Source organism: Mytilus galloprovincialis, chromosome 10, assembly GCF_965363235.1.
Source record: "Mytilus galloprovincialis chromosome 10, xbMytGall1.hap1.1, whole genome shotgun sequence".
Lineage (NCBI taxonomy): Eukaryota > Metazoa > Mollusca > Bivalvia > Mytilida > Mytilidae > Mytilus > Mytilus galloprovincialis.
The window spans coordinates 59282703-59309305 of NC_134847.1; the positions used below are offsets into that span (position 1 = coordinate 59282703).

Below are 26603 nucleotides of genomic sequence, written 5' to 3' on the forward strand. Positions count from 1 at the left end.
CATTAATTTTTATATTGAAAAACGTCAGTAATAGGATAATGGATTATACAGATCTAATTGGCAGAGTTGTTTGTCTAAATATGACCATTTGTTTTAAAATGTGAAAACATGATAATCAATATTATCTAATTCTAAATATTCAGGTACAAAGATGGTATGTTAAAAGCCAAGTCAGATGATCTGGAAACAATCAACCTTATTGAGGGAGCTGCTGCTGGTATGGTTGCTACAGTAGAAAAGATGGGCCCAGATGCCTTAGAGGATTGGGAAGTGGATGAGTTACTCGACTGGACCACTAGTCTTAATTTCGATGAGTAAGTTGGAATCAATGCTAAGTCAAAGCAAATTTCAGCAGATTTATGCCAGAAGATATATTGAAAAAGTAATCATACTATTTCTTATTCACAAAAAAAACCACAATGGTTTGAAGAGAAACTGTAGTTCTCTGACTTATACTTGTTATGAAACATGAAACATGAAACATGAAACATGAAAACTTAATTAAACGCCTATTTCTCTACATATACAATATGTATTCAATGGCGTTGTACATAAATGACATATAAAATACAAAAATACTATACAAAAATACAATATGTATGTACTATACCAAAAATTGAAAATATACACTGTGATACACAAGAAAAAAGTCAGAAAAGTTCAAAATAATTTTCGAAATACAATGTTTTCAACCGACATTTAAAAGTATCCAAAGATACAGAGTTTCTTACATTTGTACCTAGTTCATTCCACAATTTTGGCCCAATAGTACTAAAGCTTCTATCTGAAAAAGTTTTCTTTTTGTTATATGGGACTGCATAACAACCAATAGATGACTCTGACGACCTTAATGAACGTTTCGACACTTGAGGATTTAACAAATTGATCAAATATGACGGTGCATTACCTACATGACAGTTGTACATATATGTTAAGATTTTGAATGTAATTCTGGCTTTGATCGGAAGCCAGTGTAAGTCAAACAATGCCTGCTTGGCACTATCATACTTAGAACGGGTTAACACAAGTTTGGCACACATATTCTGTATACGTTGCAATTTATATAAATCAGTTTGTGAAATTCCAAAAAGTATAACATTGCAATAATCTAAATGTGATATAACCAAAGATAAGACCAAAGTTTCAGTTGCTTCTTTCGATAGATAGGATCTTATCAATATTTAAAAAAGTTATAATATAATAAAATCTTTTTTTCATATTAAAATCTTTTTTTTCCAGTTATTTGAGTGGATGGAAGGAAGTAGCTACCAGTGCAAATTCAGAGAAATTTATAGGTTTGTATTCTATTTTTTTAATTTACATTTTTTTTATGCAATCCTAGTTTAAGTTAACTTTTTTCTTCTGAAGACCAAAAGGTCAGTGCAGAAACAGTTTACATTTTGCTCTCAAGGCTTTTTGTTTCAATTTAACATTTCCTGTAATAGGTTGTATACAATGATTTGTACAAGAGCTTGTAAATTCTAAAAAGGGTCTTCTTTACACGATGTTTAAGTACTTGTCACATAAATGCCTCAATTGAACACATGAATATTTTAAATAACATAACTTAGATTTGACAAAATTGTAAATAAAATTAAAAGAATATTCTTAATTTATTTATTTTTATTGAAATCTGTACATTTGTTAGTCAAAGTTGAAAAAAAACATCAAAAATGTATTCCTTAAATACAGATATAATTTTTTGCTACTCATATAAATTTTAAAAACACTTTAAAATTTTACTATTTCATTTGCTTACAGTTTAGATTAGTTTTCAAACATAATTGTCTACTATAACATACATGATATCAAAAGTATAGAGCTTACATAGTATTAGTGGTCAAATATATAGATGTTTATCAATATATAATATAATGTACCAATATATATATATTGATAATATTTAATGAGTTAATTACAGTATAATGCCAACTTATGATTAAAATTTGTAGTATCATTTTGATATCAAACATCTGAACTAAGACCATCAGTAGCATAACTAATAATTCAAGGAAGGAATGATGCTATACATGAGCTGTGTAGGATAGAAATCGACCTTATGCAAATGAATATCAATACATCTGTTAACCTATTTAGGGTTGAAAAAAACTCTACCGAATATCTGTAATGGTTTAAAAATTGATTTGTAATAAGAACCCAACAAAACAGACCTAAATTCATCATTTATTTCCTATTTGATTGTTCCAAAATTAATCAAAGTCTTAAACAATGTCACATGTATATGTGCACTTGCATACAGTTGATTTCTATTTAACACAGGTCACATATATGATTTTTTGAAAAAACAAATAAAAATCCAGTTTAGAGTGTACAAAGCAGGGTTCATATTATATTCCTATCACATAAATAATAACTTACAGATACTATTGGTCACTGGAAGTTTAACACCAATCCATCATCGTCATCTTTGAGATGTCTAAAAAAAAATGTATCCTAACATGCATATGATAATGGGTAGATAAATTTAACTTTGTAAATTAACTCAAAATTAATTGAAAAAACTAGAGAATACAACATATCCATGGCTACATTTTAGGAAAGTGGGAGACAGGACCTCCAGAAGGTTTGTTTACATTCATTGATACAAAAGCTGGGTATAAGGGGAGTTTTGTCATTAAATGTATCAATATTTTTAGTATGTCAGACCAGTTTTTATAGTGCTTTATATGGTATAAAAAAGTTATACAACCTCTTGAAAGAAATTTAATTTGAAAGAATAGATTTTTGTAACTAACAGCAGCAGACAAGTTACAAATGAAAAGATTTTTTTTCTGTTGAAAACCTTTAAATTATGATATAAATTCAAATTTTATATAAAAGCTGGTACTTCATGAAAATTGTCATATTGATAGATGTTTTTGCTATACATATCATTTCATTAAACAAAGCTAAGTTTTGGTATACATACTCATAATGTGTTTGTGTTGTTTTATATCATATATAGGTATAGGGTTTTACAAGCTATATTATCAAATCTCAATCTGAATTAACCATATTGTATTTTTGCCTATTTTACCAGTGAATAGAATCAAATGATTTAGTCACTAGCTCATTTAGCTAGTCAGATCTTTTATTCACTGTGTATTTTTATGATGAAAATAGATAACAATTATTGTGCCCTTTATGGTAGCATCTTCACACATCATATCTACTTGCAGTTGTCAATCTCTTCCTTTTCCCAACTCCTACAAGAATTCTGTTAGAAAAAATGAAAATATGTAATATTTTAAAAGATTTTCTTTAGGATATAAAAAATATGCAATATCAAATATTTTTTTTTTTTTTTCTCATATCAATATAAACTTAACCCTTGATGCCATGCTTCGATTATAGGACCTAGAAAACAGATTGCAACTGAAGGTAAAATAAAGCCTGACTTATATGTACTAAAAAGACAAAATCCTAAATCCTTGTTATGGTCCAATTTCCCCCCATGCCTGATTGAGTTTTTGTGGTATCATATTTTTTATGGATACAAATTTTCATGACTATAAAGAAGTTCAGATGCTGTTATAAATATTTTGACATAATAGTCAACAATTTATTTTTTATTTATTTAGTGTTAATGATAAAAAAAATTAAATGAAAATAAACTATAATAAGCTCATACTACTGAAAGCTGTGTATGCATAATTCTCAACTTGCTATTGTTATTGATCACTGACTTTTTTTTACAAATTTTTTAATCCTATAGATTTGGTAATAAGAATTGCACATGTATAGATATACATGTAGTATTGATAACTTGTATGCCATAATTATTAGTAATAGTTCAGTATGACCTATCCATATCACCCATAATTTTTTTATGGACATCATCATTAACTCCTAATGAACTGGACCCTATCTGTTTTTATCCTTCTTTCATTGGTCCTTTTAATATTAAGGATGGTTTATGTGTGATTCTTTACTTCTACCCATTTCATTCATCTACTAATGCATTTTTGATTTGAGTTTTTATTTTGTATATGTTTGTGTGGAGCTGGTTTTTAACTTTTACAGTATATCTGATTTTATTTCAGCTTATTAAAAGTTAAATATTTATATATTGGTAAATATAAGCTTTATTCACAGGAAAGAAACATCATTAGTCATTTGCTCGTTAAGCTTTCCATGTGATCACAGAATGTAAACATTTTATTTATCTTCACCTGCATTCACTGTGCTTACTAAGTTATAATTATTCACTGACATTTTCAAATTTCTGACTTTTTATTTTGAAAAAAATCCTTAAGTAATGTATTTTATATATGTAAATAACAACATCTTTCTTTGAAGTTGTTTACTTATTGAGTTATGGTCTTTAATAAGTGTCGAAATATAAACTGAAAAGATTGGAGCCCATTTTATTGTATCAGGCAGTTTTGATAAGAGCAGCAAGAAAGGTTTTAAGCAGACTCTTGTGTGAAGTATACAAATTTTCCTCACTAGGCCTTAAACTTGTTTGACTTGTAGGCAATCATGTCTCAAATGAGAAAACTCAAATGGTCGAGTATAAATTACTGTTGATTTATATAACTTGTGGGAATCAATTTTCATTGATTTAGGAAAGTCTGCTTACAATTCTTACTATAATTGACACTTTGTTTAACATCTGAATTTGTTATGTGTTTATACACAGAAATCCATGAATACTTATGAAACCACAGTAGTTGTGAAATTTAGTAAATAATTTGTTGTTACATGAAATGATTTAAATAAGTTATATTAAAGTCTTAACATGGAATTACTACAAGGGTACACATTACATTCAGATGGAAAATTGAAGAAAAGCACTTTGAAAAAACTTTCTGATCTGAGGTCTAATCTCCTGACCAAAATTTCTCAATCTCCTGATATGAGTTTCATTGTCAATCACATGTAGGATAAGATAAACTTCAAGATTTCTAAGATAGTAAAACAAAGGTTCCTGAACTACTTTATAAGATAAATTACTAAGTAGAAGCTAGCAAATATTTATTTAAGTGTTTTCACTGCCTAGCAAGGATTGTCACACTTTACTATACATTTCACTTTTCTCTCATTCTATATGTCTCTGTATTTTGATTTTATTTAAAGTTTTGAAAGTAAAAAATTTTTACATTTCACTTTTGAAATACCAGATTAATGTTCAAGTTCATTTGACATTTGGAAAGCCTATAGAAAGTCTTCCTGATTGTCTCAGAGAAACATAAAACTGTTCACATTTTGGAATGGTAGGTTTATACAGTTTTTACAATGAGTTCTTTGAGAGTTTGTACACAATAAGTTAATAATCTTATTTTGATTATCTCTTTTGAATTTTTAACATTTTGTAGTTGTTCTCATCTTTTTCCTTTGGTCTACAGTTGGTTGTCCCATTGGCAATCATTTCAAATATCCTCATTTTTAAATTACTAGTAAATGAAAACATGTTGCTGCCTGTATCATGGTAAAGTGAAGATACTTAGTTCATGGATGTTTTGTGGTACATTGTTTGTATTTAGGAAACTCCGTGATTAATTGGTTTTCAGATAGTGTTTTGTACATGGCAAAGAATTAATCATTTAAAATTGAGTGGCTATTCTTATAAAATTATCATGGTATTTGTGTATAGATATTTTGTTATGCTGATTTATCCTGTGGTTTCAGTCTCAGGACTATGTGTAACTTAGTTAACATTTTAAAATTTACATTTCAGAGGACAAGATGAGAATATTTACAAGTGCAGACCCATATGAGTTCTCCCTATCTCCTGGACAATCAAGGTACCAGTCGACACAACAGTCCAGGAATACTCCAGCATCAAGTATATCAGGCAGGATACCAGTCAACTAAATATTTTATCAGAGTGAAAGTTGTCAAATGTGATTGGCCAGTTTTGTGCAGAACTGTTGTCACATGCATTAAACACTTTGCATTTCTAATCATGTCAAATAAATTAAGTATGGTATTGTGTTATTGTCTATGACCATATTGTTGCTTTACATATCATGATAATTCTATCAATATTGTGTTTTTTGGAGGTAAACATGAAATACCTAAGTGGAATAGTGATTGAAACATTGAGTTCATGATAGTGATGAGTGATTAGTTCATAAAAATACTATCAAGTGCTTTAAGGAAATGATTGTTTGTGCTTGTAGATTTTTTTTTTTATCTTAAAACTAAAGTCTGCTTGAACTTTTATTTTGGTGAAAGAAAGTCTATATATATCATCCAAATCAGTTTCACAGAAAATATGTTATACTATGGACTTTTCATATTGATGTTTTTATTCTAGTTTGGCTGATAATTTGTGGATTGATTGTTGGTACTTCTTTTTTAACTTAGTTTGGATAAGCCTAAATAAAGAAACAGGATTTCTAGTTTGAATATAAAATTTTTAATTTTTTTGTTATAAATTTACAGCAAATTAAAAAAAAATATGTGAATGTAGTAATTAGTTTTAATGTTAAAATTTAAAAAAATGGAAATCAGGAATGATTAAGATTTTAAATAACAACTGAGAAGCATATACTTGTCAAATTATTTTTGTGTTGATGGCTAGCCGTTTCTGAATTGAAAGGTGTAATATCTGAAGTTGATAAGGTTGAAATTGGTTTTACCAAATGGTAAATCACCTAAAGCATGTATTGTTACTAAAACAATATTGGCTTCAGTATGTAGTATTGTTTGAACATTTTGAGTGCAAGATTCAGATCGAATTGATCAGTTTACAATAAGTTGTAAACACTTGTATGATTAACAGTTTATATGAAAGAAAGAGATTCCTTACAAATATTTTGTATTTTTAAAATTGTACTTTGTATAATTTGAAAGTTTTGTGATATAATGTATTTTCATATATGTATGTTGTATATTCTATTTTTGTTGATTGATATTTTTATACTTGTTTTATTCAACACCAAACATTGTTGATTTAAAATTAAAATTTGTTATAAAAAAAAATTGCTTGTTTTCACTGCTAGATTTCTAAAATAGTTTTTTTTTGTCAATTGTAAAATCATGTGCATGAAGGAGAAGAAAAAATAGGGCTTGTTTGCACCTTCAAATTAAAAATCTTGTCATTCAGTGTTGAATCCTTTCCACTTTTTTGATGCCCTTCTTCCATTAAGAGTCCCTTACTGCACTGCTGTGTTCTAGATGTGGTAGAACCGGGGCAATATAAGCATTTTGTTTGATATCAGGAGGGCATTCAGGAGTATGAAAGTTGTTATCCATTCGTTTGATGTGTTTGAGGTTTTGATATGCCATTTGATTAGGGACTTTCCGTTTTGAATTTTCCTTTGAGTTTAGTATTTTTGTGAATTTACCTTTTGAAATAAATTTTTACTTACATAATTTAGTTGTGATGCTTTATTTATCCTGGTGGTAATGTAAAAGTTCAAATTGAACTTGTTGTCCAGTTCAACTTCTAAGTATGTGTGATCCTCTTTAACTTCAAGATTTGTACCATGTAAGAAGTAAGGTCTTTCAATTCTATTTAGGATATTTTGAGTAACTTGTAAAGCATACTTGTATCATCTTTGGATTGAATGACAGTTTCCAATTCATAGACCATCTTTTTTCAAACCCGTAAGGTTTTCTGTAGTATTTATATGTCGTTTCTAGATTGCTATTACAGTATACTTAACAGTCCAACTACAAAAGCTGCTACCAGTTGTTAATTCATCCACTGTGTCAGTTATGTACAAAGGAAATATAAGTGGGCCCAGAACAGTGCCTTTAGGATTGTCGAAGGTGTGAGATACTCCCATCTAGAAGGATGATCTGTTTTGGAGCCTGTTTTATATCCAATTGACTGTTAACTTTTCAAGACCATTATGTCTCAGCTTATGTACTAGAAAGCAATGGCATACGGTTACAAATGCCTTCCTTAAATCCATTAGAAGCATAACTTCTTTTTTGACCTCTTATTTTCGCTAGTTTCTTAATTAGCAGGTTTCATAAAAGCTGAATAAAATAATGTCGGTAGTTTTATGAATCTGTTTTTTTCCATTATTTAAAATCGGGATAACATTTCCGACGAATTAATCAGATGGTACTGATCCTGTTTTTATGGATTTGTTGTAATTCATCTCTATGCATCGGGCAATAATTTGTTTCTTCTTACATGCATCTGTAAGGCACCAGATCAGCCCCTGTAGCTTGGTTTGGTACTTCCAGGTTTTTTAATATTCATAGGCTTCATACTTTTGTCAGTTGGTTTAGATAGATTTCATAGCCATAATTCTAAATATTTGTTTAGTATTTTAATAGCTAAAAGAGGGGCGAAAGATACCAGAGGGAAAGTCAAACTCATAGTTTGAAAACAAACTGACAATGCCATCAAAGACTAAGCAACACGAATCCCAACAAGTTATAGGAGGGATACGGCGTCTTCGCAATGCTAGGCGGTGAAGTGAAAAGCAAATAGTCGAGATCCTGAGAAATTTTAGAATCCGATCTGTTCTAACATTGTCAGGTTGATTTCCTAGACACTTTATTCAATATATTATTTATAGATATGGGCTGGTTAGCATCCATTTCTTAGAATGCTGATTAAGAAAATTAGCTTTTCCCCCGCATATATGATGTCTTTCCTATTTTGTTTAAGAATAGTAGTGCTGCTACTGAATTGTTTCTGTTACTAAATGTTTAAAATGTTTATATGATATTTCAACATCTTCTTTACTGCTGTCGTCTTTAAAATGATACAAATTTGACTGGTGACAAGTACAACTTTAAATGAGGAAAATGCGTATGTGACAGCAGATTTTTGTTGGTTTTGCAATGCAAATTTATTCATTCCCAGAGTAGAGCCTAGCATTTTGAATAAAAATATGCACATGCATGGTATGTTCTTAATAAATGTTCCCAGACGGAAAAATAATTCACATTTATTGACCTCTTTGTAGGGGTGCCATTACAGCCCTTTTTATTAATTGATTTCACAAAAGATCCTGTGGGGTTAGTGATGCTCAGTCTTGTGTTTTTATGAAGTGTTATTGGACTTATAGTTTTTATTTTGGTATTTGTTGTTTTTTGCCATGTCGTTCTGAGTTTCACTTTAAATATGAGTCTGAATATCTCCTTAGCATCTATCGCAGGCTTTTACAACGTATTTCAATTAATAGTTAGCGTATGTTGAAATCGCGGTAATAAAAAGACTAGTGAAATAAAATGAATCATATCAAAAGTAAAATAACACAGATAGCGAACTCCAAGATTATAATTCAAAACGGAAATACCTCTAACAATTGAAGGTAAAATCAAAAGCCCAAACACATAAAAAGAGTGAAAAACAACTGTCATATTCCTGACACACTCCTGAAATGTCCTGTGCCAAGTCAGGAATATGACAGTTGTTATCTAATAGTTCTTTTCTATTAATGTTACATTGTTGTTCATTTTTTGTTACACTTCTGTGTTCTGTTCTTTCACTGTTTTCCTCTTAAAGTTGATGTGTTTCCCTCGGTTTTTGTCGAGCCTGCAACTTTTGTTGCAGAAAGCTCGACATAGGGATAGTGATCCGGCGGCGGCGGCGGCGGCTACGGCGGCGTTAGCTCACTTCTTAAAAGCTTTATATTTTAGAAGGTGGAAGACCTGGATGCTTCATACTTTGTATATAAATGCTTCATGTTACGAAGTTTCCGTCAGTCACAGGTCCAATGTCCTTGGCCTCATTTTCATGGTTCAGTGACCACTTGAAAAAAAAGTTCAATTTTTTTGTAATGTTGATTTCTCTCTTATTATAAGTAATAGGATAACTATATTTAATATGTGCGTACCTTGCAAGGTCCTCATGTCTGTCAGACAGTTTTCACTTGACCTGGATCTCATTTCATGGATCAGAGAACAAGGTTAAGTTTTGGTGGTCAAGTCCATATCTCAGATACTATAAGCAATAGGGCTAGTATATTCGCTGTATGGAAGGACTGTAAGGTGTACATGTCCAACTGGCAGGTGTCATCTGACCTTGACCTCATTTTCATGGTTCAGTGGTTATAGTTAAATTTTTGTGTTTTGGTCTGTTTTTCTCATACTATATGCAATAGGTCTACTATATTTGTTGTATAGAATGATTGTAAGGTGTGCATGTCTAGCGGGCAGATGCCATGTGACCTTGACCTCATTTTCATGGTTCAGTGGTTATAGTTAAATTTTTGTGTTTTGGTCTGTTTTTCTCATACTATATGCAATAGGTCTACTATATTTGTTGTATGGAATGATTGTAAAGTGTGCATGTCTAGCGGGCAGATGCCATGTGACCTTGACCTCATTTTCATGGTTGAGTGGTTATAGTTAAAGTTTTGTGTTTTGGTCTGTTTTTCTCATACTATATGCAATAGGTCTACTATATTTGTTGTATGGAATGATTGTAAAGTGTGCATGTCTAGCGGGCAGATGCCATGTGACCTTGACCTCATTTTCATGGTTCAGTGGTCAAAGTTAAGTTTTTGAGTTTTGGTCTTTTTATCTAATACTATATGCCATAGGTCAACTATATTTGGTGTATGGAAATATTTTATGATCTTTATGTCAGTCGCACAGGTTTTATTTGACCGTGACCTCATTTTCACGGTTTATTGCACAGTGTTAAGTTTTTGTGTTTTGGTCTATTTTTCTTAAACTATAAGTAATGGGTCAACTATATATGTTGTATAGAAGCATTGCTAGCTGTACATGTCTGTCTGGCATGGTTCATCTGACCTTGACCTCATTTTCAAGGTTCATTGGTCTTTGTTTAGTTATCTTGGTTAATGTTAAGTTTATGTGACAGTTGTAATAAAGCTTAGCTTTATACTTAGGACTATCAACATAATATCAATGATTAGTATAGAAGGCGAGACATTTCAGCGTGTGCACTCTTGTTATTTGTAACCCGGATTTGTTTTCTCTCAATCGATTTATGACTTTTGAACAGCGGTAAACTAGTGTTGCCTTTATTTGGTACAGGAATTTACCATACATATATAGAAAATGATGGATTAAACCTGGTTTTATAGCTAAACCTCTCACTTGGATGACAGTGGTATACTTGACATGTTTTTTTGTATAAATAGGATGACAAGAATCAGAAAAAATATCACACAGAACAACAAACCACATCAACCATCAACACCCGACTCCTCTCAAAAGTTGACATACATATAAAGTCAAACAACAAACAGCAATTAACACATGCTCCCGACATTGTTGGGATTTTATTTTACCACTAGTGAATACATTTCAGCTACACTTTCTTAAACTGTGTCAAAATATATAAAATACACATGTGCTGGTGTAGTTGTTAACAGTTTCACAGTCATGAATAATTATCTGGTATTTTGTAGTTGGGAGATAAGTCTCTCAAGAATTTCATTGGTTTTCTTTGCATCATTAAGTCTCTCTTTTTCAATAGACAGTCGTTCTCGTTCAATAGACAGTCGTTCTCGTTCGATAGACAGTCGTTCATCGTGTCGTTCTCTTTCGATAGACAGACATTCACTATCAATACCAACTAATCTAGGAGTAAAAAGTAAATCAAGTTTAAACAAGTATGACCAATAGTTTCAATAGAACTAATGTATGTAAGAAGGTAAACTGACTTTTCGTACGCTAAATTGTTTTTTACTCCATTTGTTATCCAGGTAGTTTTGAAGTTTTGAAATTTTTAGTTTAATTTCGGTTTGTGCATACTTTAGAAACCATCGTTTATTAAATAAACAGTATTTAATGTATATTAAAATGTATAGAAACAAGATGGTCTACAGCAGTTTTAATTACTTTGCCCATCAAACCTTTTGAACATAAGTTATTTTGAAGTATCTCGGAGGCAAACATTAATTGGTTAATTTAAAAACCTTTCTTCGACAACATTCCTTATCGAGTTTCGCTGTGTTGATACTTGATTTTCTCCTTGATAATCTGGTGGTGTCATTTGATCAGGAACTGCATCACACTCTATCTGAAGTTTGCTTCCATTTTGTATAAATGGTCTGTCATTTATATGTTTATGTCTTGTGCTTTCTAATGCTCGAGTTTCCTACAAAGTATGCAAAAAGTTAGTGTATGATTCAGTAACAACTTGAAAGGAAGCAAGGGTTATTTTCTTTTAAAACTGAGAACCCTAAACAAATATATATATATATATATATATATATATATATATTAACCTTTAGATGCCATTCAATGTGCAGCTCATTTTATTTGAATAGAACATCCCATCTTTCACCCAAAGGAAATATTCAGTACTACTGCAGATGCAAATGAATTATCTTGTCAAATAATGGAACAAGTTTAAATAGCCCGTGTTTTAAGATATAAAAATAAAATATGAATACGATTTTACATATCTTGCTCTAAAAAGATAGTTTTCCAAAATAGAATTAATTAAAACCTGGTTAAAATGTTTAGCCAATACCAGGACAGTTATGATTCTAAAATTTGAGATTCGAAATGCTCTGCTGCTTTGTATTTGATCTGATCTTTGAATTGTTTCGATTTGTGCGTCTTACGTCGACGAGAATCTCATCAAGAATACAAAACCATAAGCCTAGTATATATCTGTGATGATTTTTTACATTCAAAGTTATTTACCTTTAACTCATTTATTTTCTCACACTTTTGCTTGAAGTAAGAATTCTTTGAGGAATTTTGAAATTTTCCTATCATTATTTTACAAAGGCTTTCTGCTTCTTCCAGATCATTACCATCACCTTGTGATATGCAAAATTCAATGTAGCATTTGTATGACTTTAAGGTATATCTTGTAATTTCATCGTTTGCATTGTCTTGAATAGCCAGTCGGAAGTGTTTTTTAGCTTTTCTAGCCATTGATGGTGTTTTGATTCTAACACACATATCAGCTATAGCCAAATGCACTCTCGGTAAAAGATTCCATGGCTCCAAATCTTCAATATAACTTTCAAGTAGGCTTGTCTTCGCTAGAGCTTGTGTGATGTAATAGTTCTGATTGTTTTCGTCAATGTTGGAGAGTTTAATGTAGCATTCCCTAAGAAGCTCGAGCACATGACATGTATGATCAACATCTAACCCAGAAAGCATATTAATAACTCCAATTAATATGTTTATAACTGGCGAACTTTCTAACATTCCTTCAAGGAATGTGATGACGTTTTTCATTTCAGAAACAGTGTGATTCAATGTATCATTTCGTACATAATATAACACACTGCTACGTTTAATAACAGTTGCGATCACAGGTCGAAAAGAAGGATACCTATCTTCATAAAACGAGTTTAAGATGCAAGCCATGTTATAGGTGAGTTGAAACTCAGCAAAGCATTTAGAATCCACCGACATATGCCTTCCTTCCACGAAGGCATGTACTGCTTCACTCTCATTTATCCACCAGTTGTTACCGTTGCTATTATATAGGAGGATAGTTAAAAGCTCTATCAAGAATGTTGCACGAAGTTCATGTAATGGTATAATAAGGCCTCTTTTTATAAGGTCTGATTTCCAGACGTCAGGAATCCATCTTCCCATATTTTCATCTATATGCGATGTATTGCAAAGAATAATGCTCATTTCGTTGTCGTTCCTGTATTTTTTCATTACCAAATGTTCTAACATTTCCTCTGTAACACAAGTATGAACATCATGAAGTGCTGAAAAAATTTGACAAGCCCTATTTTGTATGATCTCATCACCTTTAAGGAAATTTTCCATGTCACCAGTTTCTTCCTTCATGTCGAAACTACTACCTGAAGAACGGTTTGCCGTACTGGGTACTGGATATATAGGGGATTCAAGTTTCCCAAGCTTAGCAATGATTTTTCTTCCCCTTTCAAAGAAATCTTCCGCAGTAATTTCTGTTCGACCATAAATTCTAAAGGTGGACCCAATACACAATGCCAAGTAAGCTTCATATACAAGAACTTCATCAGACGAATTTTTCAACATCTTCAGATATGTGTTCATCAGCAGACAAGCATGATCCAGAAATTCCATGTTACGGTTGACATTTTTGACTAGTCTTACGTCAATGGCCATTTCTCTGCAATAATGCTTCAGCAACCATAACAAGTCTTCTTTTTCTTGTTCAGAGCTCTTTTTGTTTTTCAAAACCCATACAGATAAACCGTGCATTTCAAGCAGTCGTATGTTACCACTTCGTCTTGCTGATGCTAAAGAATAGTTTTGTAAAGCTGACATCAAATTTGTGATTTCGAGTTCTCGTTCAATTACTTTTTCTGGAAGAAAAGTTTTCAGAACATCAACCGATATGCTCGTATGACTTAAGTAAGGGATCAGCGAAAGCACTCTCTTGCAATGCGAAGACAAATTGTTTTCAACGTTCTTTAACGTCATGTCATATGATGCTTGTAGATTTTGACCTTTTTTATCCTCTTGTTGAGCCTGCATTTGGAATGCAGAAATGTTTCTTAGATAATCCCTGATGCTTATTTTTGTTGTTTTTATATAAGACGAGGCTAGTGATATTGCCAAAGGAAGATAATTGAGATTTTTCACTAGTTTTTTTAGACAACCTTTATCTTCACTAGCAGATGTAAGCAAAGATATTGCCTCTTCTGGAGTCATTCCTGAAATCTGGACCTCGTACGAAGATGCAAGATCTGTGGGATATGATACATTTGAAGTTGCAAGTAGATTAACGTTTTTCAAATTAATAAACCTTTGAAGCATTTCATACATAATGTCATCCTTCGGATTGAAAATATCATCCATTACTATAAGATGTTGATGCTGTTGCCATTGTTCTGACTCAAGTGTCCTGATGACTATGTCAAACATGTTGGTCACACATTGCGATAATTTTTTCTGAGAAATAAGATGATCTTCATAATTGTTCAATGTTGACAACAATGTGGCAAGGGAAAGGTGTGTGCTTTCAAGAGATTTACTGTTTATCCTCCAAATAACGGATTTCTTGTTTTCTTTGTAAAAATGATTAGCATACCAAAATGCAATTTGTGATTTTCCTACGCCATTTGGACCTAAAAGAAAGAAAAAAAAATCAGTAGGGATAAAATCTGTCATAGCGAATTTCTTTAAAACTGTCATTTAAAATAGTAGAAAGTTCCTCAGTATTAGTGTATTAGTCCCCATACAATTATACACGTGTATATGACAATACATGTCTTTATTTTCCATGTATGTGAAGTTAGCAGCTGGTTTGTTATTCGATATTCGATATTCGATATTCAATATTCAACCGGCTGCTAGCAGTCGGTTCGATATTCAAATTAGTTGAAAATCATAGAAAATTCAAACATTTAATAACATTCGTAGCATGATTTTCAGAGTTTATAAGAGGAGTGAAAAGATACGTAGGAAATGGTTTGATGACCCCTTCAAGTTGTCGTAAATTCTCGTTGTCCTCGAATATAAATTAACCCAGTCCCTTATGTAAGTTGCATATTTGTCTTTATGTAATATAGATTTATATAAATAAACGACATCAAAGTTGTAATTTTGAATATAATATATGATTCAAAAATACAAAAACTAATCACTCTAGAAACATTAAGAAATATGAATAGGAATATTTATGAAAAGCACCAAAAAAAATAGATGTATAGCGCAAACCTACCGTTGAAATGACGATGAGATCCCCTCCCACCACTCCTGGTCTTTCAATGTCCCTAAAATTCGAGGATATCATATAGACTATGAAGGTTGTATCAAAAGGATTTCCCAGAATAATGTCATCTTCAATATTTACGGAGGGCTTTAAATTGTCAAACGTTCAGGACAAAGGGCACAGAGAAGCGGTGAGAGCCCCCTGATCTCTCATTCTGCTTAATATTATGCAGACATGTCCTGAAATTTTTACAATTTTTAGCACAAAAGTGACAATCTAAGCTCTCCGTAGACATCCGTATTTCTTTTTTGGTCTTTCCATAAATATTTCTATTTATATTTCTAAATTTTTCTAGAGTTATCGGATTTTTGTTTTTGTTTTAAGAAATGTCATATTGTTATGTTTATCTTTTTTAATACTGGTTAATGAAGTCATTACAGAGTGTACTGGCTGGTCATAATCGCGTAAGATACGATTTTGACATGCCTACATAGCTAATGCATATTCATGACTTTATAGATAAGACCAGCACGTGTAGCTCACTGGTGCTCGTCTGGTGTATTAAATTATAATCCTTCTCGTCTGGTGTATTAAATTATAATACCTTTGATAACTATTAACACCACTGGGTCGATGCCACTGCTGGTGGACGTTTCGTATTCGAGGGTATCCTTCAGCTCAGTAGTCAGCACTTCGGTGTTGACATGAATATCAATTATATGGTCATCTTTATAAATTTCCTGTTTAAAAAACTTTGAATATTTGGAAAAACTAAGGATTTTCCTAACCCAGGAGTAGATTACCGTAGCCGTAATTGGCACAATTTTTTGGAATTTTCGGTCCTCAATGCTCTTCAACTTTGTACTTGTTTGGCTTTTTAAGTGTTTAGATCTGAGCGTCACTGATGAGTCTTATGTAGATGAAAGCGCTGGCTTATTAAATTATAATCCTTGTACCTTTGATAACTATTTACACCACTGGGTCGATGCCACTTCTGGTGGACTTTTCGTCCCCGAGGGTATCACCAGCTCAGTAGTCAGCACTTCGGTGTTGACATGAATATCAATTATATGGTCATTTTTATAAATGTCCATTTACAAAACTTTGAATTTTGGGAAAAACTAAGGATTTTCTTAACCCAGGAGTAGATTACCGTAGCCGTATTTGGCGCAACTTTTTTGGAATTTTCGGTCCTCAATGCCCTCCAACTTTTTACTTGTCTGTTTGACTTTTTAAGTGTTTTGTTCTGAGCGTCACTGGTGAGTCTTATGTAGACGAAACGGGCTTCTGGCGTATTATAAATTATAATACTGGTACCTTTTATAACTATAAGTCGCCATAAACTGAGGGTTGTAGATTTATAGCGTAAATGTGCAGATGTATTTTCGAGAATTGAAAATAGATACAAAAATAATCCGAGCAAGTAAAACACGGATCTACCAATATATACAATTACATTTTTGAAATCGTTTTATTGATAAAAACCTATTGTACATAAAGACAAATATGCAACATACAAAAGGGTTCAATGTCGACAGCTTGAAGGGGTCATTAAACGATTTCCTACGTAATTTATTAGTCATCTTAACTATGAAAATCATACATTTAATGTTATCAAGTATTTTTTTTTTTGTGATTTTCAACTAAATTTAAATATCGAACCGACTGTTAGCAGCTGGTTGGATATTGAATAAAGTATTTGAATAACGAATATCAAATACAAAAATGTACTGTAAATTCAGAAATAATTGCGTGCATTTATTATTGCGATTTTGTCAATTTAGACTTATTAAACGCTATTTTAATTTTTACGAATTTGAGAAAAATCCTGTTTAATTCATATAAAATATTTTAAAAGGCGAGTTTAAATTATGGCGTTTACAACTCTGTCGCATTTTTTGAAATAATAAAAACCTTGCAATAATTTCTGAATTTACAGTAACGAACCGGCTGCTAACTTCACATATATTTTCCATTTAAAAAAAGACGAAGTTGAAGCTATTGAAATTATCATGCTGTTGTTGCAATGACTTTATACAAGAAAATGTGTGTAACAAATCTAAACCTAAGTTTATTTCACAATCATACAAACAAAATACAAGAATCTATAATTTATTAAATTTAAAAAAGAGGCGAAAGATATTAATTGGACATTCAATCTCACAGGTTAAAAAATAAACTGACAACGCCATGGCTACAAAAGAAAATGTCTAACAGACAAACTGTACACAAGACACATTACAGAAACTAAAGGGTGAGCAAAAAAGAGGAGGGGAATCCCAGGTTTTCCAGATGTGTAAGTACATCCTCCTACACACGCGATACTTGAAAGTGTTGCGCATGTAAGTATAAACCCAACAATAAGGCTCCGACTTGGAAAATATGAAACAATTAAATTAAGAAATCTTACAGCTTTAATGAAGATTTTTATCTCATATTTTGTATTTTGTAACTCTGGTACATTGACAGAAACTGCAGACATTTAAAATGATCAGCAAGACACGACCAGAAAAGGTCCACCATATGATTATAACTTGAGACTGAAGTTTTACATTACAAAATAAGAATATAAAAACCACGTCCACTTATATCTGTAGTATTTGTATTTTTTTGTCCATCTCATGTCAGTTTAGCCTTTTTCAAATGATTTTTTATAGTTCGTTCTTACGTTGTACTGTTACACCACTGTCGAGGTTAGGGGGAGGGTTGGGATCCCGCTAACATGTTTAACCCCGCCACATTCTGTATGTATGTTCCTGTCCCAAGTGAGGAGCCTGTGATTCAGTGGTTGTCGTTTGTTTATGTGTTACCTTTTTGTTTTTCGTTCATTTTTTGTACTTAAGTAAGGCAGTTAGTTTTCTCGTTTGAATTGTTTTACTTTGTCATTTTGGGGTCGTTTATAGCTGTCTATGTGGTATGGGCTTTGCTCATTGTTGAAGACCTACGGTAACCTAAAGTTGTTACTAGTTATTTCGGTGTCACTTGGTCTCTTGTGGAGAGTTGTCTCATTGGCAATCATACCACATCTTCTTTTTTATATATACAATAGAATATCAATTGAATAAAAAAGACATATAAACAAAAACAAACCCTTAACTAATAAGTTTGATCTATGACACAATATAAATACAATATTAAAACATTTGTCCCTATGAAACATAGGCGTTACAGATAGTAATTCAAAAGATGTAGTAAGACAATTCTTGCCTGGGACAACAAATTTTGAATTATTTAGTGAAAGAACAACATCTATATAGCGGAAAGTAGAGTTAAAGGATATTGCTTACTTCTTATCTTTCTCCCTAAGAAGTTCCTGTATGAAGTAAGCCTCATGATAATAAAGAAACAAGTCGGCAAGAAGAAGGGCACAATTGGTTCCCATTGGAATGCCGATAGTCTGTTGAAAAACACGTCCTCCGAACTAAACTAATTTGTGGTCAATCAAGAAATCAAGCATCTTGATAATGTCAGTTTCAGAGAATTTTTTGTTTGAATCAGAGTGATCCTTTACAAAGTAGGATTTATCCCTCCCTAAGGCAAGATACTAGTAACTATACGTTGACCATTTTTTTTTATGAAACAAAGCAATACCAACTCTTTCGAAGATGCACATATATCCATGTGAGGGACACATGCTCTTTGGAGCCTCTATAGTTATTATCATTAACAGTTGTAGTAGTATACATCAATTGCAGTACCTTTTATGAATGCAGCTCCTTTATTCTTCAATAAATCAAAAACTTGATCAGCCGCAGAAGTCTTTACAAAGTGTTCAACAATATTCATTGACGATATATCGTATTTATCTGAAATGGAAGATTATTAATTTGGCTAGATGTACTGATTTTACAAATGAAATAAAGGCTTGAATGTAGACGTAATGGATATTTTAAAGCTCTACTCTTCTTGGCAAAGATGATATTCAAAAGCACCGTCAAAATTTGATTTTATCAAAAATAAAATCTTCTGGGGGTCTTTTCGTTAATTTTGTTTTGACATACAAAATCTTATCTCATTGTATCCATATTAAGTAAACAACAGCTAATTATAAATTTGTATTGATAGTCTTTCTGCAAAGTTTTAAGTTTTTAAAAATCACAGTAATAAGAAGATTTGGTATGAGAGCCAATCAAACAACTCTCCATCCATGTCACAATTTGTAAAAGTAAACAATTATAATTTAAGTACGGCCTTCAACACGGTGCCTTGGCTGACACCGAACAGCAAGCTATAAAGGGCCCAACAACTGACTAGTGTAAAAGCATTCAAACAGGAAAAACAACGGTCTAATTTATATAAAAACGAAAACTGAAAAACACTTATGAACCAAATCAATAATAGACAACCACTGAACATAAGGTCGGCGAGTTTAAACGTTTTTAAATGCGACAACTTTCACCCTACCCTGTATCAATATAGTGTAACATCACAACATAGAAAGACACACTATACAATATCAATTGGAATGGCATATACATATGAATACACTTTTTAAGTAAATAGACAAACATTTAAAGATTTGAATTTAAAAGTCTTTCAAAAGTTTTTCAAATAATGTGCTTTTAGAAAATAACAAAAAAAAAGTCGAAGTTAACGTACTTGTTTTCTTGTTAAAGAAACCTAAATAGATAAATTTGCCGTACATTCCTTTCAATTCTGTATCTTTATTTAACTTCTAGTATCTGAATCTAACTTCATTCAAGTGAATTAATTAAAGAAAAACGAATTGATAGATTACCAAGTAGGAAAAGTTTAACGTTTGAGAAAACATTTTGCATTCCGGTATCAATTTTTGCTAATTTAAATATAGATCTAGAACGATTGCTATCTGCTGTTTTATGAGTCTATTGAAGACGAAACGTGCGTCTGGCGTTCCAAATTTAAGCCTGGTATTTATAATAAGTATTTTTACAATCCAAAAATGGTTGAAGACTTTTGATCTACCTTAAATATCAATGAGAACCCGGGAATAGATTACCTTAGCTGCAATTAGCAAAACCTTTCGTAATTTTTAGTCCCCAGTTATCTTCAACTTCGTATTTTCATCCCTGGTATCTATGGTGATTTTATTATCAAGACAATTAGCATTCATCAGCGTCACCGTTAAAAACAAGAAAATTAGGTTTTAGCGTCTTTAAAGTCCAGATCATTTTTTCGATTAAGTATATGTAAAAGAGGGATGAAAGATACCAGAGGGACAGTCAAAGTCATAAGTCGAAAATAAACAGACAACGTCATGGCTAAAAATGAAAAAGACAAATAGACAAATAATAGTACACATGACACAACATAGAAAACTAAAGACTAAGCAACACGAATCCCACCAAAACTGGGGGTGATGTCATGTGCTCCGGAAAGGTAAGCAGATCCTGCTCATGGGCGAATCCAGCCATTTTTAAAAAGGGGGTTCCAACTATGTTCCCATTCAAATCCATTGATCGGCCAAAAAAAGGGTGGTTCCCACCGCCGGACCACCCCCTTAATCTGCCACTGCTGCTCCACATGTGGCAACCGTCGTGTTGCTCATGTTATTACAAACCGGATATATAGTCTATTTCGTTAGGTCACATTTATGAAAGGGAAGAGGATTGTAGTTACGACGTCAGGAACATATCCGATATCATCTGTGAAAGCATAACGGTCGACCAACTCGTGATGGCGTCCGTAAAATTTATGAAGTGATGATTTCAACTTCACCATTTTGAACTCTTGGTTAAATAGCTTTCTTGTGAGCAGCAACCATCTATCAAGGAAATCATGATAAAAAATACAAGCACGGGAACATCGTATCAATTGGGAATTATAATGCAACAACGTTTGTAACGTTCATTTTGATTGAATAACGTCACTGTTTTACATGGCATCAATTGACAATTGATGCTATGGGACGTACGCGCAAGCGCAGACGGAATATGACAGATTTTAATTACAGGTTTTAACGTTGTTTTCTGTCAATTTCATTAGAATGGAGATAACAATATTGTCGCCAGTAAACTTAATTTGCGACCATCAAATCCCCAATTGATGCCGTCGGAGCTTAAAATACAATACAGTTATCTCCTAAATACATACGCCGTATGCAGGTGCTGCTGGAATGTTGCTACTTAAAATGTAAAAGTTTTAATAAATTCATATTAACATTTAAAATACCTAAAAAGTGTTTTATCTTTTTCTTCAATTATTTTCGATGATTTTGAGAATAAAAATCTAAATGGAATGGTCCTGTTCTTGAAAATTTAGATAGTGTTCCTGTTGCCATATAGATAAGGAGACCTAAATATTGTCTGAGATGTGTTTGTATTAAGTTAAAGCTCCTCTAAGTTAAAATTCTGTTTTTGTTATGCATAATCTGAAATAAGATAAAGTCTTCTATGGTGACAAAAACTTTACTAAATTGAAATTTATGTAATATCAATGTTTTACCTTTGTTGTATGTTCTTTGAGGCGTGATAGTTAAGTCATAAGCACTAACTATTGTAGCTAATCTTCCACATTTTTTCTCCAACAAATTATGCAACAGAGACACATTTTTCTGAGACAACAAATCTCGTTTTTCTAATGTAGTAATGAGATCTTGGCCATCTTCTATATTTGCTAGTTCTCCATTTGTAAGAGTGCTTCTTAGACTAAATTTCAAGTGTTTGATATCATCTGAAATTTAAAAAAAAACTTTAATCAAAAAACATCTGTGGTTGATTGTTTTTTTTTCTCTCTCTCTAAAGTCAAAGAGATCGAAATATTGAAAATAATAATTTAGCGGTTGACAACGTAGACCTGTCCAGCAAACAAGAAAAATGAAACATATATAAAATTGAGAATAGAAATGGGGAATGTGTCAAAGCGTCAAAACCCGACTAAAGAAAGGTAAACAGTTGTTTAATTCTGTTCTGTTTTAACACCATAACTTACTGTAACTTTGTGAAAGTTGTGCTTTCAGACAAAAAGAAATAGGAACCGGGACTCATTTTCTTTCTACAAAACAAATTAGGTACATTCCTTACATATTCCTTTATGAAAGAAAGGTTGCCTGTATATCAAAGTGTTAAAAATTGAATCATACAGAAAACATTTTTGTGTTTTAAAACACTGTTTTGATAATAAAATGAAGCAAAAATGAAATATATTCTTGTATCAAAACTTGTATATTTCATTGTGATTAAAAATCTACCCCGATTGTGATTTGCTATTGTATAATCCAAGATGATGAAAGACATGGAATCAACTGTAACTTGTATTTGTTATGGATTCCCAACTCCCCTTTGCTGAAATTTTATTTTTAAAAAGCAGATAAAATCAAGTGGTATAGACATGATTGAGTATTGTGTTCTACGCATTCTGCGTTGTAATTACATAATAGTTATTGACAAACTGGTCATTATCGTTTGATATAGACTGCATAAAGGACAGTATTATTGACTACGACAGCTATAATGACTGAATCCTATGCATCTCAAAAACAAACAAAAAAGATTACTGATTGTACTGATAGTCTATTATCGAGCGTAGCGACATTTGATACTTTATGCATAATAAATCAAATATTTTATTTAAAGGAAGACAAACATCTTTATTCTAAATAGTGCATGTTTCTGGTAATTTCTGTTATGTTTGTGTTTTGTTTTCTTATTATATGAAATAATATTTCAAGGTCGAAGCAAAATTCGAAGTTAAACAAAGTTTTTCAAATTTCTAGATTGCTTCCTCTTGTGTACAATAACAAAAATGTAATTCAGTTTGTCTTTTTCAATAGCATATAAACTCATCATACATGCCACGATTAAAAAAATGTACGCCAAACGCGCGTTTTGTCTACAAAAAGCTAATTTAAAAAGGTTGAAAAGGCTAAACAAACAAAAAATGTAAATAGCTTAGACATAGATGTAACTGAAAGGCAAATATTTCAGATTTAAATATAAGTCTGTTTCACTGAATAGTAAACGCTTTAGAAAATAATTTAAGTAAGTTTGTAAAATTTATTCAAGGCACAAACATGGGGTTTCATTTGTCAGAAACAAGTCGGAGGAAATCATCATCAATGAACGATTAATTTAATTTCCACAGCAACAGAACACTTTAGTCAAGAGATATTTCATGGTGAATTAACTCATCATAAATACCAAGACTAAATTTTATATATACGCCAGACGCGCGTTTCGTCTACAAAAGACTCATCAGTGACGCTCGAATCCAAAAAAGTTTTAAAAAAGCCAAATAAAGTACGAAGTTGAAGAGAATTGAGATCCAAAATTCCTAAAAGTGTTGCCAAATACAGCTAAGGTAATCTATGCTTGAGGTAGAAAAGCCTTAGTATTTCAAAAAATTCAAAATTGTGCACCGTAAATAATTGCATCTGCATTTCACCAGATACCCTTTCGTCAGTCAGCTGTATCTATGCGTACTACATATAGCCCAGAATCATTCCTTGCACACTACAATGACCCATTTCATTCAGCACATCCATGTATTTTAGTTTTGTTTAGTTTTAAAGCAGTGGGCTTTAAATATTTAGCACGCTACGACATGTAAAATCAAGAATTTTAATCGTTAGATTTGCTGTTTTTACATTTTTATCTGTAAAAATTTAGAGGAATCAGTGTTGTGCGTAATAAAACGGACTTATCCCACCCTAAAATAACAGTTGAATAAATAAATAAGTATAATCTATTCCATGACCATTAATAATGTAAGATTGTAGCATATTTATATATGATATGTTTATCATACATACCCCAAATCAATATACGGTTATCAAACGTGAATGCATTTTAATATAAAATATTATAAAAAGGAGGGTAATTTTTATATTAAATCTTGCAAATAGTTATCAAAGGTACCAGGCTTATAATTTGATACGTCAGACACGCGTTTTATTATACTCATCAGTGACGCTCAGATCAAAATAGTTTGAAAGCCAATCAAGTATAAAGTTGAAAAACATTGAGAACCCAAAATTCCAAAAAGTTGTGCCAAATAATCTATACAAAATTATGATGCATATTTTTGGCACGTCCTCGTACACTCTTATCGGAAGTGAACACTCGGGGATAATTCATGTCAACGCAATGAACTACCAGACCGTAAAATATCCATAAAGTATGCATTTAACAAATTAAAATTGTATGAACTTACCTGAATTTAAATCGTCAACAATTTTCTGACACATCGCATTGTACTTTGAAAATGTGGAAGATGCATATGCCATCCTTGTCCTGAGGAACCAGTATTGATTAAAAAAAAAAAACGTTTATAAATTCACTCGGCCCCCAACGTACTATTTGTTGTAAACAAGCAATGTTCGATTGATTGATTCACTAATAATTCAGACACTGACATGCACCATTAAGCTGGCCCATTTAATTTATCTATTTGTGATAATGTTATGGACGATGTTAAAAACCAATCCGGTACGCGTAAACAATACACATATTAAATAACAAAAGTACCGAACTTTTTAAAAAGTCCATAAAATCATACAAAGGCGTACTCTTGACTATATCAACCAACGGATGAACATAATTGTCATTTTCCAGACTTGGTACAGGTATTTCCGGTAAAACTGAATTGCACCCTGGTGTAAAATTACCAAACTGCACTCATGTTAATAATTATTACATCATAAGGACATTAATTCACCATACTTTTTACGATGCAACAGCAATAATTCTGAACAATCGCTGCATATACCGTGTGAGTTATTTGATTATTTTTTTAATTTGAAATGTTAACAAACCTTAAGGGTTCAGCTGCCAAACTATGTCATTTTAATATTTAAAGATATACAAATTTTCAAGTAACATTTTCATCTATATACGCATGAAAAAATCAGTTATAGATTTCTGATTATTTGAACACTTTGCACAAATTTGTTATTTCCAGTCTCGAATATTACATTTGCCTCTGTTTAAACAATCTTTCTTCTACATGTTACAGTAAAAAACGTAAGTATCACTAAGTCCTTTTACACAAATTAGTATGTTGTTTTGGTGAACATGATATATGTCTAAAAAAATAACATTCATATAAAAAAACATAAAAGTAAAACTGTTTTCGTAGATTAAAACATACATATATGTCTCCCTTTCATCTATAAAAACATAGAAGTCACTCAAGTGAGAGGTTTAGCGCTATATAACCAGGTTCAACCACCATTTTCTACATTTGAAAATGCCTGTACAAAGTCAGGAAAATGACAGTTGTTGTTCATTCGTTTGATGTGTATTATCATTTGATTTTGCCATTTTATAAGCCACTCTCCGTTTTGAATTTCGTCCGAGTTCAGGTGTCAGACCACCAATTGCATATGGTCGAACTCAGGTTTTCTTATTATTACTAAGCTTAAACAGTTTTGTATTGAGTTAGTAAAACATCCTCGTCTTGTATAAATTTGATAAATGAGTTTGTCAAGATTGTCATAAATCCTTGTTGCAAGTGAAAACAAGGAGATTTGTATGATTGCCAATGAGACAGCTATCCAGTGGAGACAAAAGGACATTGATGTTAAATTATTTTGAACAGTCTTTAATGATAAACAAAACCAATATCGCATACTAAGCAATAAAAATAACTACGCATGAAAAAAAAATGTCAACTATTCAAAAGAGAAACCAAATGGTAATATTTGAACATGGTAAGTGTGCAAAACATTCTATAGCTAGGTCAATGGACCATTGCTGAGGAGACAGGGCAAAATAATCTCCGATACTAAGATGTACCAATGCTAATACATTTGCATACCAAATAACATTGTCAAACCATTTATAGGTCCCTTAAACTGACCCAAGCACTAACATAAACATACCCTTGACCCCCATGGGACAGTGGTGTAACAAGATAACACATAATCCAGTCGATTAAGGATTCCCTCATCAAATTGGCACAAATACTCAAGTAACAGTACACTTATGTCGATTTCAAGAAAAAGACATGGCAAGATGTTTCTTTTTCATTTTGTTTATAAAAAGGTATGGTAGGAATTCTTCATATGAATAATAATGACTAGAAGGGTCAAAATTAGTACCAATACATTGCTATACAGACTATTTGCTGTCATAACAATCTACAATACTCTATTAAAAAGGTTTGAATTTTA

General features: G+C 31.8%; 2 protein-coding genes across 7 annotated transcripts in view; one reads left to right on the forward strand and one right to left on the reverse strand.

Annotated features, from left to right (window-relative positions):
* Positions 1-26603, forward strand: part of LOC143047984 (protein MFI-like) — a 48508-nt gene that overhangs the window by 10344 nt on the left and 11561 nt on the right. Inside the window, exons 11-14 of one of the 6 annotated variants that reach the window (XM_076221366.1) lie at positions 144-314; positions 1240-1295; positions 2558-2584; positions 5681-7054. In XM_076221366.1, the coding sequence (XP_076077481.1) occupies positions 144-314; positions 1240-1295; positions 2558-2584; positions 5681-5817 (391 nt within the window). In that variant the 3' untranslated portion in view covers positions 5818-7054. Of the gene's footprint in view, positions 1-143; positions 315-1239; positions 1296-2557; positions 2585-3354; positions 3382-5680; positions 7055-26603 lie in introns of those variants that run through there. The other 5 variants (XM_076221364.1, XM_076221367.1, XM_076221365.1 and 2 more) reach the window with 5 other exon arrangements.
* On the reverse strand, positions 11139-24950 carry LOC143047982 (uncharacterized). Its single transcript, XM_076221362.1, has 6 exons — positions 24644-24950; positions 21938-22165; positions 19213-19320; positions 12544-14927; positions 11808-11989; positions 11139-11469 (listed from the first exon to the last, which is right to left on the reverse strand). Exons 1-6 carry the CDS (start codon positions 24714-24716, stop codon positions 11280-11282), a joined length of 3165 nt encoding a protein of 1054 aa, XP_076077477.1. The 5' UTR covers positions 24717-24950; the 3' UTR covers positions 11139-11279.